The 16,248-nt window shown below is 43.0% G+C and overlaps 1 protein-coding gene across 16 annotated transcripts in view; it reads right to left on the bottom strand.

Annotated features, from left to right (window-relative positions):
- SNX29 (sorting nexin 29) overlaps positions 1-16,248 on the bottom strand; it is a 566,403-nt gene that overhangs the window by 90,413 nt on the left and 459,742 nt on the right. For all 16 annotated transcript variants that reach the window (XR_014254726.1, XR_014254727.1, XR_014254728.1 and 13 more), the window contains one exon: positions 7,052-7,192. Coding sequence is in view for 9 of the 16 variants with exons in the window: in XM_082429659.1 (XP_082285785.1) it covers positions 7,052-7,192 (141 nt within the window). In the remaining 7 variants the exon portion in view is untranslated. The remainder of the gene's footprint in view (positions 1-7,051; positions 7,193-16,248) is intronic.

Raw genomic sequence — 16,248 nt, 5'->3', positions numbered from 1 at the left:
ATGAGGGTGTTTCTGGCAGAATCCCGTGAGATGTTGTATCTTCACAGAGAAACCTGTGGTAACAGTGACTTCCTGCAGTACCAGCTCCTGGATTTGGGTGTGGGTTTAGAGGCTTCTGGACCAGGAGGCACAGTGCCATTAGAACGAGTCTGACTCAATCCCTAACAGGAGCCACAGGACCCTGGGCAGTGTGTTTACAGCAACTGAGCCCGGTTTCCTCACCTATAAGACATTTTTCTACAGGGCTTGGCAACAACTTCATGATGAGAAAATGAATGCAGAGCCTCCAGTATACATGACAAGCCGGGCACAGGATGGCTGCTGGCATTACTGTACACAGAAACACAGGGTGTGGAGGTTCCGGACGGACCACCTATGTCAGGCTCGTCCACTGCTCAGGCTCACGGTCCCAGCGTCCTCTACAATAAGGACGCACTTATGTGTCTGCTTGCTCCATCTCACAACCAGACCACATGCCCCTTTAACAAACCCATACGTAGTACTTATCACATGCAAGCCAGTTGTGAGCACTTTAGAAACGTTACCACCTTAAATCCTCATAACATCACTAGGAGGGAAGTGCCATGACCATCCCTGTTACACAGAAGGGAAAGTGTGGCACAGAGAGGACAGATAACTTGCCCAAGGCCACACAGCTAGTGAACCAACAAGAACTTTTTTTTTTTTTTAACTCTCAGGGTTGGCAAAGTCCTGCAGAATGAATACATACACAAAGGAACGAATGACCGACTTTCCATACACTTAGGTTTATCAGGAAAGTTTATAAGCCTTCGGGTCAACTATGAAGGCAGCAGCTCCTGGCTCTAAAAATGGTCCCTAAGTGAGGGCAGGCGGTATGTGAGGCCTGCATGGTTCAGCAGAAGGGAGAGGCAACCGGGGGCCCCGGTGTCACCTGCTCCTTGATTTCTACACCAACGAGGTTCAGAAACCGAATTATGGAATCAATGTAAATATCTACCAACTGGGCAATGGCTAAATAATCTACTCACCCACCCTCCAGGGTCCTCTGCAGCAGACCTGTGGTGAGAGGGTGAAGGCTCAGGGCTCTGCAGACTGTCTGCCTGGGCACACACATCAGCCTTGACACTGCCGAGCGAGATGACCTTGGACGAGTCACTTCACCTCTCTGTGTCTCCATTTCCCCAGTTGTAAAGTGAGGTACCAGTAATGTTCTTTTACTCCAGGCAAGGAAAGAGGCACGAGGTAGGCAAAATAATGCCTCCCCCAGAGATGTTCTCACCTTAACCTCCAGGACCTGTGACTACATTATCTTACATGGCAAAAGGGACTTTGCAAGGTGTGACTAGGGACCTTGAGATGGGGAGATGATCGACCACATCTAATCTCAAAAGTGGAGAACCTTTCCCTGCTGTGGTCAGTGGAAGATGTGACTATGGAAGGATGGCCAGAGAGATGCAGCGTGGAAGACGGCAGAAGGGGCCACAAGCCAAGGAATGCAGGAAGCCTCTAGAAGCTGCAAAAAGGCCAGGAAACAGATTCTTCCCTGGAGCCCGCAGAAGAAACCGACCTGGCCAACACCTTGACTTTAGCCCAGTGAGACCTGTGTCAGACTTATGACCTCCTGAACTACAAGACGATACATGTGTGTTGCTCTAAGCCACCAGGTCTGTGGTGTTTGTTAAGGCAGCCATAGGAGCCTAATGCAGACGCACTGAGGAAACAGGCACAAGGACGGGAAGGACGTCCCCTGAACTGCCTGCGTCCCCACCTGCTCCCTCGTGTGAGATTCAGCACCGGGGCTCCTGCTGGCCCTTCGAGCATTTTCCCTCCTGCAGCAAGCAGCTCTGCTTCCCCCTCCTCGCTCTTCTCCAAGTGCACTGGAACCCTCCGCCAGCCCACAGGATTCACCCTACAAGAACCTGAAGTTTGTGAAGGCAGAGACCGTACTTTAAATCATCTTCGCCTCCCCACACCTAGCAGAACACCCCTGCACTTGCAACATGTTTGCCAAGTGGAAGAATTCATCAGCCTCCGCATTCCTCCAGATGCCTGCTCATTCCCACTGCTGGCTGGGGTCCTGCCGTCATCCCTGGGGCTGCATCGCAATCTATGCCTCTCGGGAGCTGCAAAGGCGCTTTCCACGGCTCAGCGAGTGCCCCTCGGTTCCTCCACCGCACACTGGTGTATGTCTTTTTAATGAGAGTTTTAATGCATAATTTCTCCAACAAGTTGAATTATCTGCAGCCCGGGGGAAAGCGATTTGCCTTGCCTTAGTGCCAAATGAACTTTCAGAGACCGACTCCATTATCCTAAGAAGGCACGACAGTCCCTCAATTCTCATTTGCTCACTGAGCAATAATGTAGACTTTTAGTAGCAACATCAAAAACACGGCCTCCACCTCAGCCCTCATGCCGGCGAAGTCCTTTTGGACAGCGAGCTCCAGCCCACACCCTCAGGTTGCTAGGCAGCCCGCTTTCCTGTCTGCAAAGGCTTGCCAGGCTCTTGCCCATTCTGCAAGAAATATTCAGCCAAAAGTGGAGTGGGAACAACCTCCAAAGATACCCTGCAAGTTATTCTACTCACTTTTGGAATTCAGATTTTTTTGAATTTGTGCCAAGACCCAGTGAAGTAAAGAAGAAAGTAAAAGGGAAACTTCCATTTAATTTCTGTTCATTTATTCATTCATTCAAGCCACGAGTGTCTCTGGTGTGTCAGATTCTATACTAGGAGCTGGAGAGAGCAGTGAAGAGAAACAGACCCAGGCCCCGTTTCCTGAGCTTCCATTCCAGGGCAGAGAGATGGACGCTACTCAAGTACACAAAGAAATCATTTCCACTCATGATATGTGGCAGGAGAGGCTGGGAGAACGTGAAAACAGAGTAATGGGCTAGAGAGTGGCACTGACAAAGGTGCTGGGGAAGGCTTCTCTCTGAGGAGTGGAACTGAGCTGAGACCTCACAAGCTGGAGGAGCTGTCCACGCAGAGACGGGGAAAAGCTGTTCCAGGCAGAGGGAACAGCAGGTGCAAAGGCCAGAGAATCCCATGGAAGTCTTAGGAGGTCAGAGTGGCTGGGTCTGTAGAGGGAGAGTAGGGGGGCACGAAATAAGGTAGGGGAGGAAGTGGGGGACCTATCAGGGGACGCCTCACAGGCCACAGCAAAGAGTCCTGAATTTAACTGGTGCCGCTGGTGGGTTTTAATCAACAGTGATACAATCTGACTGATGTTATACAAACCTCACTCTGGCTACAGTGAGGGAAAGGGACTGTAGGCAGGGCAAGAATGGAAATATCTTTAGCAAGTGCTCTGGGCACCCTGCCCATTTATAACTAAACACATACGTGGCATATGGAGGTAAAAGAAATGATTTGGTGAAGACAAATTTTGCATCCAGAAACTATAAAATGTGTAAATTTAATCAATTTTTTAAAAGTTCAAACTGGGGTTAAGATCACATTTTACTTCTAAAGTTGGGGAAATATCTAGAAATTCAGGCTAGAAAGATACTCCTCTGATGAATTTTAAAAGGCTACACTATGTTTAATATGTCCTTGAATACTGTCCAGGACTGTGGATCCTGGAGTCAATCATTTAACGGGTCCAAGGCTTAGAGCAACAAGGTGCATGTAGCTCAATCCACACAAGGATGTTGTGTCAACGTGCCTTAATGGTCCAAGTGGGCAAGCGTTTCACTGGTGAAGTGATCCAATCAAAGAAAAGATTTTGATGTAGTACATTTTTCTGGGTCAATTTAGAATCAAAGCTCTCTAGAAAATTTGCCCTCAGGGTATCAAAGCAGGTACCCTGAGCAATCAGACCCAGTTGTGGCCAGCGCAAGCTTGGTCTCTAAAGAAGAGTTCATCGTTGGCCTCTGTTGGGCGCTGAAGTCCTGAATCCTGACTCATTCTGCCCTTGAAAATCAGACAGATCCTCAGATCTGTCCTGGGCATCAGCCAAAGTGTACTCTGGTGGGGGATGGGGTGTGGGGGAGTGGAGGGAATCAAACTACAGTTGGACCCCGACCAGCCAATTAAAAGCTAAAGGGCCGCACAGACGAGAAAAGAGGCTGAGACCCCAGGACAGCTCTGAGCTGTCAGATTCCTGAGTAAGAGAGGAAGCTGTCAGATCCGCCCCTGACCATGCGGGACAGGACCAAAGACCTAGTTAAGAATCAGCCAGTGCATGTGTACGAGCCGGTCATCACTGGGCCAGACCCACCAAGATAGTACCTTAATGCCAAGCTCATTCATTTGCAAATAGGGTTGTCCTGGGTGCCCTATTGATACAGATTTCACAGGCGAAAAGGCCACTGCTGCTGTAGGTCAGTCCCGGATTGACAGGGATGGGAGGACGGGGAGCAGGGCTGCAGGTGACCCACCTCAGAGGGGAAACTCCCTCGCGGTCCCTGCTCCTGGCACAGCAGAGACAGGACTGCTTCACACTCTTTCTCAGTCACGGAACGCCGGAAAGCCCCTCCTACCCCTCAGGCCTACACTTCATCTCACTAAACCTGAGCCTCGAACACCAACATACTTAGGACTGGTGTTGTTCTTGGCAACTTTGTCTTGTCTTAGTAAGTTTTGCGTAACTATAAGGCTTGAGGAGAGAAGGAGTGGGGAGGGCGTCCCTTTGGGCTGCAGAGAAATCATTCAGCAAGTGTGGGTCCCAAAGGTGTTCGCATCCTAATCCCAGAGCCTGAGAGCACCTTACCTTACATGGCAAAAGGGACTTTGCAGAACTTGAGGTAGGAGATGATCACAGATTATCAGGGGCAGGGGGCTGGGAGGGCACTGTGGTCACAAAGGTCCTTATTAGAGGAAGAGGAGTCAGAGAAGGAGATGTGACTATCTTGGTAGAAGCAGAGACCAGAGTGATGTGATTGCGGCTTTGAAGACAAAGGGGGCCACAAGCCAAGGGCCTCTAGAAGTTGCAAAAGGCAAGGCTCCTCTGGAGCCTCCAGAAGGAACGCAGCCCTGCCTGCGCCTTAATCGGAGCCCAGAGAGACTAGTCTTAGATAATAAACCTGAACTGTTTTAGACCACTAAATGTGTGGGAATTTGTTACAGCAGCCATAGGAAGTGAAAACACAGTGAAAGACAGACATGTCCCCAGTGAGACACAGACGGGCCGCATTCCCTGCAGGTATCATGGAAGGGCTGCTTCCGTGTAATGAATGCTCTCTGCAAATGAGAACATCTTATAGGGATAATACGCTGGTTATGTAGAATTTTGTTCTGTGACATTTTAAGACATTCTGGATGGGTCCCAAGATCTGTATGAGCCTGCAAGTCATTAGATTAAATCAGTATACGGTCCCCCCGCCTCTTTTCATAAGAATTATCGTACTCCTTGCTATGAACAAGTATAGAATTCCTAAGTCTTCTGTTTTATGGGCTCAACTCTACTTTTCTTCAACAGAAAAAAAAAGACCAACAGGTTTATTCTGGGCCTGAGATAAACCTGCTTTATAACTGTTTAAATTATGTTCCAGCACACCCTGATGTGATCAGGTTTCTAATCTGGTTTAAACACAGAAATCTCTGAAGATGTAAACAGAACGGTCAATGATAGTTTTCTCTCTGGAATTCCCAAGCGTGGGGAGTGGATTATGGAAACTCTTGCTCTGGGTTTTCTATGATAAAGACTGTAGGAAATCCTAGGCAAGGCGCCTCCTCCAGAGACAAACTAGGAAGTTCATGGCTAGTGGAATCTGCACAAGCTTTGTCAATGTGATGGCGCTTGGTTCCCTCACTTCCTGTGCTTCAGCACCACCCAGAGAGCTTGTTAACCCACCCTGCTGGGCCCCAGCCGCAGAGCCTGTATTCCAGCAGTTGCGGGATGGAGCCTGAGAATCTGTATTTCTAACAAGCTCCAGGTGAGGCCCACGCTGCTCATCAGGAGCCACACTCTGAGAACCACAGGAGGAGAGGGATGCCTCCTATCCAAGGCCCGTTTTCTCCCAGGTCCTGAGAAGGGTCCACGTTACCGCATCTGATTCGACTGCCCCTGCCAAGCTAGTTAACACACTGCAATTGATGAAATGTCTCTGTCTCCTACTTGACAGGAAGCCAGGGGTTCTCCGGCTTGGCTGCATCCAGGAGCCCCCTGGAGAGCTTTTAAAATCCCTCAGTGCCCAGGCCTCACTCCAGACCAATGAACTCAGGATGGGGCTGGGGGGTGGGCAGGTCTCAGAGTTTTTAAAGCTTCCCAAGTGATCCAGAGCGCAGCCATGATGGAGAACGGCTGCAAACGTGATGGAGGGCAGAACGATGCTGGCCGGCTGAGGCAGACAACACAATGGGGCCCGACGCCCGGCTCGGCTGTCATCTTTGGTGCCCCTTGCACTCTGACACTTAACTGGTGCTCAATAAATGCTGGCTGGATGAATGAATGAACGCTAATCGACCAGCAAGCATGCGCGGGGCAAGCGCCTCCTTTCTCCAGGGTACTTGGAGAATACACAGAAACAAATTAGGTCATTATCAATGACTAAACTTCATGAGGCAGTAATAATAAAAGGAGCTCCTCTGAGAAAGCCCTGCCTGGGAAATAACTCCATATTCTTAAGTCCAAATAAATATCATGACAACCATGGATAAAAACTAGAAAACATTTTTTTTTTTTGGTCCAGAATAGGAGCTGGCAAACTATGCCCCACAGGCCAGATCCAGCTGACACCTCTTCTTAAAAATAAAGTTTTATTGGCACACAGACGCACCCACGTGCATCCATACTGCCTGCAGCTGCTGCCATGATGGCAGAGCTGGGTATTTTTGGCTGAAATGGTATGGTGAGCAAAGCCAAAATATTTACTCTCTGGCCTTTTAACAGAACAGGTTTGTCAGCCCCTGCCTTAGAGAAATGAGAGGATGGATACAGACAAAACGTAACGCGACTGTCTTTAGGCGGGCGGAATGATGGGTGACTGTTTTCTTCATTCCTATTTTTTCTCATATTAGCCAACTTCTTGAGTTAAATAAAGGAGCACATATGTTTAAATCACCAACGGAAGGAGAAGACAGAGGCACCACTTGAAGAGTTGCCTGGCCCTGGGCAGTGACGGTACCTACCTTGTTTCCAATGGCCTTTTTGGGTGGGAAGTTGTAGGCCCTCACTTGAGGGTATTTGTTCTGTAACTTGTGGTGCAAACTCCTGAACTCCGTGTACCGCCGATAGACGTTCCACTCATTGTCTTTTATTCGGATGTAGACCTTCCGAGAAAAGGAAAGAGAAAGAAAATGTAAATGTCTCTTAAAGCTCTCATTACAAACGGGTGGGATTCTGGCAAGGCTTCCCCCAGAAAAACCAGCTCTGCGAGAGCAGGGCCACCCCCCACCTCCCGTGTCACTGGAGGCCCAGCGCCGGCACGGAGGAGGGACTCAGTGTACTGAGTGTACCAATGGGTACACGAGAGAATGACTGCATCAGGCAGGCTGCATATTCATGAACATCAGTTTTCTAGTATCAGCAGAAATCGGCAGCCCAGTGAATCTTAGAGACACATTTTTCACACTTTTGTCACATGCATATTGTAATGGTGACAGATTGCGGGGGAGAGGCCATTCATCCTCGCTGCCCATGTGTTTCCTCTTCTGTAAAACGGAGCTAACAGCACCTCCTCCCAAGGTGGTGCAGAGAACAGTCAGACATAGAAGCCATGCAGCTGTGCCTGGGATCACACAGACCAGCACGCGGAGGGGGCGGGATCAATCTCGGGAGGGAAGGAGGGAAGGAAGGGAGGGAGGGAGGGAGGGAGGGAGGGGGCCAGAGCTGAGATCAGCCCAACTGGATGGAAGGTCACATCAAGATGGATGAACACACTTGGGGCATGAAACTTCTTTATTATAATCAAGATGTGACTCTCAAGAGAACATTCTAGGGGTATAAAATGTAAGGGCTATTTCACCTCCTTTTTTTTTACAGGCCCTCACACCTTCCAGGGACACACAGCAGCTACGTCTCAGGGCAAAACAGAGAACTGAGAGAGAGATCAATGCATTTTAAAAAAATTATGTGAGTTAAGAATAACCCAGAGAGTGAAGTCTCTGATGATAAATAGCTATTGTAATCTGCAATCAGCGAATGTCAATACACATCTTAAAATCTCTTTAACCATAAAAGTAGGCATCTCTAATATGAATGATAAATTCTGCCTCTGCATAAAAACCACCCTGTAAGAGGGCAGACAACAGAAGCAAGAAAAACTATAATCCTGCAGCCTGTGGACCAAAAACCACAGTTACAGAAAGATAGAGAAGATGAAAAGGCAGAGGGCTATGTACCAGATGAAGGAACAAGAAAAAACCCCAGAAAAACAACTAAATGAAGTGGAGATAGGCAACCTTCCAGAAAAAGAATTCAGAATAATGATAGTGAAGATGATCCAGGACCTCGGAATAAGAATGGAGGCAAAGATTGAGAAGATGCAAGAAATGATTAACAAAGACCTAGAAGAATTAAAGAACAAACAAACAGAGATGACCAATACAATAACTGAGATGAAAACTACACTAGAAGGAATCAATAGCAGAATAACTGAGGCAGAAGAACGGATAAGTGACCTGGAAGACAGAATGGTGGAATTCACTGCTGTGGAACAGACTAAAGAAAAAAGAATGAAAAGAAATGAAGACAGCCTAAGAGACCTCTGGGACAACATTAAACGCAACAACATTCGCATTATAGGGGTCCCAGAAGGAGAAGAGAGAGAGAAAGGACCAGAGAAAATATTTGAAGAGATTATAGTCGAAAACTTCCCTAACATGGGAAAGGAAATAGCCACCCAAGTCCAGGAAGCGCAGAGAGTCCCATACAGAATAAACCCAAGGAGAAACACGCCGAGACACATAGTAATCAAAGTGGCAAAAATTAAAGACAAAGAAAAATTATTGAAAGCAGCAAGGGAAAAACGACAAATAACATACAAGGGAACTCCCATAAGGTTAACAGCTGATTTCTCAGCAGAAACTCTGCAAGCCAGAAGGGAGTGGCATGATATACTTAAAGTGATGAAAGGGAAGAACCTACAACCAAGATTACTCTACCCGGCAAGGATCTCATTTAGATTTGATGGAGAAATCAAAAGCTTCGCAGACAAGCAAAAGCTAAGAGAATTCAGCACCACCAAACCAGCTCTACAACAAATGCTGAAGGAACTTCTCTAAGTGGGAAACACAAGAGAAGAAAAGGACCTACAAAAACAAACCCAAAACAATTAAGAAAATGGTCATAGGAACATACATATCGATAATTACCTTAAACGTGAATGGATTAAATGCCCCAACCAAAAGACATAGACTGGCTGAATGGATACAAAAACAAGACCCATATATATGCTGTCTACAAGAGACCCACTTTAGACCTAGGGACACATACAGACTGAAAGTGAGGGGATGGAAAAAGATATTCCATGCAAATGGAAATCAAAAGAAAGCTGGAGTAGCTATACTCATATCAGATAAAATAGACCTTAAAATAAAGAATGTTACAAGAGACAAGGAAGGACACTACATAATGATCCCGGGATCAATCCAAGAAGAAGATATAACAATTATAAATATATATGCACCCAACATAGGAGCACCTCAATACATAAGGCAACTGCTAACAGCTATAAAAGAGGAAATCGACAGTAACACAATAATAGTGGGGGACTTTAACACCTCACTTACACCAATGGACAGATCATCCAAAATGAAAATAAATAAGGAAACAGAAGCTTTAAATGACACAATAGACCAGATAGATTTAATTGATATATATAGGACGTTCCATCCAAAAACAGCAGATTACACGTTCTTCTCAAGTGCGCACGGAACATTCTCCAGGATAGATCACATCTTGGGTCACAAATCAAGCCTCAGTAAATTTAAGAAAATTGAAATCATATCAAGCATCTTTTCTGACCACAACGCTATGAGATTAGAAATGAATTACAGGGAAAAAAACATAAAAAGGACAAACGCATGGAGGCTAAACAATACGTTACTAAATAACCAAGAGATCACTGAGGAAATCAAAGAGGAAATAAAAAAATACCTAGAGACAAATGACAATGAAAACACGATGACCCAAAACCTATGGGATGCAGCAAAAGCGGTTCTAAGAGGGAAGTTTATAGCTATACAAGCCTACCTAAAGAAACAAGAAAAATCTCAAGTAAACAATCTAACCTTACACCTAAAGAAACTAGAGAAAGAAGAACAAACAAAACCCAAAGTTAGCAGAAGGAAAGAAATCATTAAGATCAGAGCAGAAATAAATGAAATAGAAACAAAGAAAACAATAGCAAAGATCAATAAAACTAAAAGTTGGTTCTTTGAGAAGATAAACAAAATTGATAAGCCATTAGCCAGACTCATCAAGAAAAAGAGGGAGAGGACTCAAATCAATAAAATCAGAAATGAAAAAGGAGAAGTTACAACAGACACCGTAGAAATACAAAGCGTCCTAAGAGACTACTACAAGCAACTCTATGCCAATAAAATGGACAACCTGGAAGAAATGGACAAATTCTTAGAAAGGTATAACCTTCCCAGACTGAATCAGGAAGAAACAGAAAATATGAACAGACCAATCACAAGTAATGAAATTGAAACTGTGATTAAAAATCTTCCAACAAAAAAAAGTCCAGGACCAGATGGCTTCACAGGTGAATTCTATCAAACATTTAGAGAAGAGCTAACACCCATCCTTCTCAAACTCTTCCAAAAAATTGCAGAGGAAGGAACACTCCCAAACTCATTCTATGAGGCCACCATCACCCTGATACCAAAACCAGACAAAGACACTACAAAAAAAGAAAATTACAGACCAATATCACTGATGAATATAGATGCAAAAATCCTCAACAAAATACTAGCAAACAGAATCCAGCAACACATTAAAAGAATCATACACCACGATCAAGTGGGATTTATCCCAGGGATGCAAGGATTCTTCAATATACGCAAATCAATCAATGTGATACACCATATTAACAAATTGAAGAAGAAAAACCATATGATCATCTCAATAGATGCAGAAAAAGCTTTTGACAAAATTCAACACCCATTTCTGATAAAAACTCTCCAGAAAGTGGGCATAGAGGGAACCTACCTCAACATAATAAAGGCCATATATGACAAACCCACAGCAAACATCATTCTCAATGGTGAAAAACTGAAAGCATTTCCTCTAAGATCAAGAACGAGACAAGGATGTCCACTCTCACCACTATTATTCAACATAGTTCTGGAAGTCCTAGCCACGGCAATCAGAGAAGAAAGAGAAATAAAAGGAATACAAATTGGAAAAGAAGAAGTAAAACTGTCACTGTTTGCGGATGACATGATACTATACATAGAGAATCCTAAAACTGCCACCAGAAAACTCCTAGAGCTAATTAATGAATATGGTAAAGTTGCAGGATACAAAATTAATGCACAGAAATCTCTTGCATTCCTATACACTAATGATGAAAAATCTGAAAGAGAAATTATGGAAACACTCCCATTTACCATTGCAACAAAAAGAATAAAATACCTAGGAATAAACCTACCTAGGGAGACGAAAGACCTGTATGCAGAAAACTATAAGACACTGATGAAAGAAATTAAAGATGATACCAACAGATGGAGAGATATACCATGTTCTTGGATTGGAAGAATCAACATTGTGAAAATGAGTATACTACCCAAAGCAATCTACAGATTCAATGCAATCCCTATCAAATTACCAATGGCATTTTTTACGGAGCTAGAACAAATCATCTTAAAATTTGTATGGAGACACAAAAGACCCCGAATAGCCAAAGCAGTCTTGAGGCAAAAAAATGGAGCTGGAGGAATCAGACTCCCTGACTTCAGACTATACTACAAAGCTACAGTAATCAAGACAATATGGTACTGGCACAAAAACAGAAACATAGATCAATGGAACAAGATAGAAAGCCCAGAGATTAACCCACGCACCTATGGTCAACTAATCTATGACAAAGGAGGCAAAGATATACAATGGAGAAAAGACAGTCTCTTCAATAAGTGGTGCTGGGAAAACTGGACAGCTACATGTAAAAGAATGAAATTAGAATACTCCCTAACACCATACACAAAAATAAACTCAAAATGGATTAGAGACCTAAATATAAGACTGGACACTATAAAACTCTGAGAGGAAAACATAGGAAGAACACTCTTTGACATAAATCACAGCAAGATCTTTTTTGATCCACCTCCTAGAGTAATGGAAATAAAAACAAAAATAAACAAGTGGGACCTAATGAAACTTCAAAGCTTTTGCACAGCAAAGGAAACCATAAACAAGACGAAAAGACAACCCTCAGAATGGGAGAAAATATTTGCAAATGAATCAACGGACAAAGGATTAATCTCCAAAATATATAAACAGCTCATTCAGCTCAATATCAAAGAAACAAACACCCCAATCCAAAAATGGGCAGAAGACCTAAATAGACATTTCTCCAAAGAAGACATACAGACGGCCACGAAGCACATGAAAAGATGCTCAACATCACTAATTATTAGAGAAATGCAAATCAAAACTACAATGAGGTATCACCTCACTCCTGTTAGAATGGGCATCATCAGAAAATCTACAAACAACAAATGCTGGAGAGGGTGTGGAGAAAAGGGAAACCTCTTGCACTGTTGGTGGGAATGTAAATTGATACAGCCACTATGGAGAACAATATGGAGGTTCCTTAGAAAACTAAAAATAGAATTACCATATGACCCAGCAATCCCACTACTGGGCATATACCCAGAGAAAACCGTAATTCAAAAAGACACATGCACCCGAATGTTCATTGCAGCACTATTTACAATAGCCAGGTCATGGAAGCAACTTAAATGCCCATCAACAGAGGAATGGATAAAGAAGATGTGGTACATATATACAATGGAATATTACTCAGCCATAAAAAGGAACGAAATTGAGTCATTTGTTGAGACGTGGATGGATCTAGAGACTGTCATACAGAGTGAAGTAAGTCAGAAAGAGAAAAACAAATATCGTATATTAATGCATGTATGCGGAACCTAGAAAAATGGTACAGATGAGCCAGTTTGCAGGGCAGAAGTTGAGACACAGATGTAGAGAATGGACATATGGACACCAAGGGGGGAAAACTGCGGTGAGGTGGGGATGGTGGTGTGCTGAATTGGGCGATTGGGATTGACATGTATACACTGATGTGTATAAAAATGATGCCTAATAAGAACCTGCAGTATAAAAAAACAAACAAAACAACTAATACTAAACTTTCATTGGGTTATTTGTATGGAAATATGTTAATATAAATGTTTCAGACATTACATGAAATTTCTAAAAATCTTATATTTGTATTTGTATGGAAATATGTATGGAAATATGTTAATATAAATGTTTCAGACATTACATGAAATTTCTAAAAATCTTATATTTGTATTTGTATGGAAATATGTATGGAAATATGTTAATATAAATGTTTCAGACATTACATGAAATTTCTAAAAATCTTATATGTTCTGGTATAATGTTATAAGTAATAATCCTAGTTATTACTTTAAAATGTATATCTCAGAAATAACTAATTTTCTTGTCAACTGCATTATTATGAACTTTCATCAAATCTTTAACCGTGGTCATTTTTAAGTCTTTTGTCATTTACAGACAGTTCTGGGTGTACTCTGATGATTTTGCAAATATGTTCCTATAAAAGGGTTTCATCTTCAAGAAATTCATGGAAAAGACTCTGACAAGTACAGGTTTCAGGTAACTGACTGTACTGCTGAACTGAATGAATAAGCATTTTCAGAACTCTAATGAAAAACTTATGAACTCATAAAAGTGCTAACAAAATATCAAGATAAAAAAAAAATGAATTACATGGGACTGAGTGAACTGATGAGGATGAGTATAATTTTTGTGACTTTCTGTCTGAATTTAAAAAAAAAAAAAATCCCACAAGGACTCAGAGGCAAAGAATATACAAATCAATTTTCACTGCAAAGTAAAGGAGCTGTTACAGTGGAGGATTACTGGACTGAATGTCAATATTATGACATAGTACGAGTGTGTTTCATGTTTGGTAATTGCAATCATTGTTGCTTTTGTTGTGGTCATCCATGTACAATGCTTGGTGTCAGTCTATTTATCTCTTGTAAAAATAAAATACAGTGTGTGTGTGTGTGGGGAAAAAAAAAAAAAAACCACCCTGTATCCCCAAATGCAGACATCATGTATTGAACTTTGGTAAGGCAACCATCAATGTTTCTCACAATATTCTTGTGAACACGATGAAGGAAGGATAATTTAAACCAAAGAATTCCAATCAATGGATGGAAGTTTCCAGTGGAATTAGATGGAGAAACAGAGGCCTATCAAGTTTGTTAGAAGCCCCCAAGCTTCTAACAAAGAGACAGTAAATACACTGAATGACAGGCATCAAGTGATCTCAACTGGCCTAAGGAATGAGTTTAATGCAACATGAAGAAATTTTAAAAGATCAGTGTCAGATTTTACAATATAATCCAAAAAGCCAACACTGTACGTATAAGGTGGGGGAGATACGGCACAGCAATGGCCTGTGGGACAAAGACTTACGGATTTTAGTAAATTCAAGCTAAGTGAATAATGTGAAAGGGCCACCAAAAAAGCCTATGTACTATTTAGACCTCATTAAAAGGTATAGGATAACTTCTAGAATAGAGAGGTTGACAAGTCTTGCTCTATTCTAAATCGACCACACCAACTTAGTTAGGTTTTGGTTGCCACCTGTTAAAAGATGAACTAAAATAGGTTCAGAAAGGCCCAGATCACTTGCTACTCAAAGTGTGGTCCGCGGACCAGAAGCATCGGCATCACGTGGTAAGATGGTAGAAATGCAGCATCTCAGGCTCCACCCCAGGTGCACTGATTCAGAATCTGCATTTTAACCAGAACCCCCAGTGGTTCATACACACTTTAAAGTTTAGAAGCACAGGCCCTAGGAGCTGATTTGCAAACAAATTATCAGAAGGAAGATGGAAGACATTGGAGAGCGATACCCTGAGTGTCAAGATGGAGAAGGTAGAGATCTCTGAATTCCTGGGAAGGCTATAATGAGGAAGAGGAAAGACCAAGATGATGTGTCCTGGATGATTCCAGGAGACAAACTTCCAGCAGACAGAAACTAGAGAAAGACAGATTTCATTAGGAAAGAACTTTATAGCAGCCAAAGCTGCCCAGAGAGGAAAAGGTATGTCTCAAAAGGTTTCTTGGCACTAGGGGTTCAAGCAGTAGTATGATGACTACTAGGACTGCTAACACAATTATGCAAGGATTTGCTTTATAACAGTGAAGGATACATTAGACCCCAGAAGCATCTGGAAAGGCCTGGCTAATTGTGGAGAAGAGGGACTTCAGGCATTCAATCTCCAGAGACTGAGACATGATGGATCAGTTAGCAAATAAACACAGCAGAGCTCACGGGACTTTAATGCAGCTCATTTGGGGCATTCTTTGGGTCCTCCCACGTCACAGCAAGTGCTAGCTGCCCACTCAGTATCCATTTCCCTCCAATATTTCTGGGGATAGCAATGTGTTCAGAAAGCAAAAAAAAATTTAATTGCATTTTCCTGTGTCCCTTGCAGATAAGAGTGGCTAATGAGATGTAAGAAAGCTCTCAGGAGAGAGCTGACTCAGCTGACAAGTGTCTTTTTACTCTTCTCTCTGTCCTTTTCTTTCTTTCTCAAACACAGATGTGAAGACGGGAGCTGCAGCAGTCATTTTTTGATCATGAGGTGATCCTGAGAATGCAAATAGAATGCTAGAAGGACCATGGGTCTCTGATGACATTATGGAGTCACCACACCAAATACTAGACTACTGATTCAAAACTTTTTTTTTTTAAACAAGAGAAATATTCACCTCTAATTTGTTCAAGCTAATGTCTTAGAGGTCTTTGTATGAGTGGCTGGATACAATTCTGCTCTGATACATCTTGAATGGACTGTATCTGCTTGTAGCATATTCTTACACAAGTTCAAATATGCCCTGGAGAGTGGCAAATTCAATTGCTTATCTGATCATCATGCACAAAACTAATTATCTAGATCAGAGGAGGTAAACTATGGCCCGTGGTTCAAATCCAGCCATATCTACTTGTTTAGCTATTGTTTACAGCTGCTTTCACAATACAATGGCAGAGTTGAGCAGCTGCAACAAAGACCATATGGCCTGCAAAGCTGAAAATATTTACTTTCTGGCCCTTTACAAAGTAACTTTTCTGATCCCTGATTTAGATACT

The sequence above is a fragment of the Balaenoptera physalus genome (assembly GCF_965194825.1).
Source record: "Balaenoptera physalus genome assembly, chromosome: 16".
NCBI lineage: Eukaryota > Metazoa > Chordata > Mammalia > Artiodactyla > Balaenopteridae > Balaenoptera > Balaenoptera physalus.
This window is presented reverse-complemented; position numbering and strand designations above follow the sequence as displayed.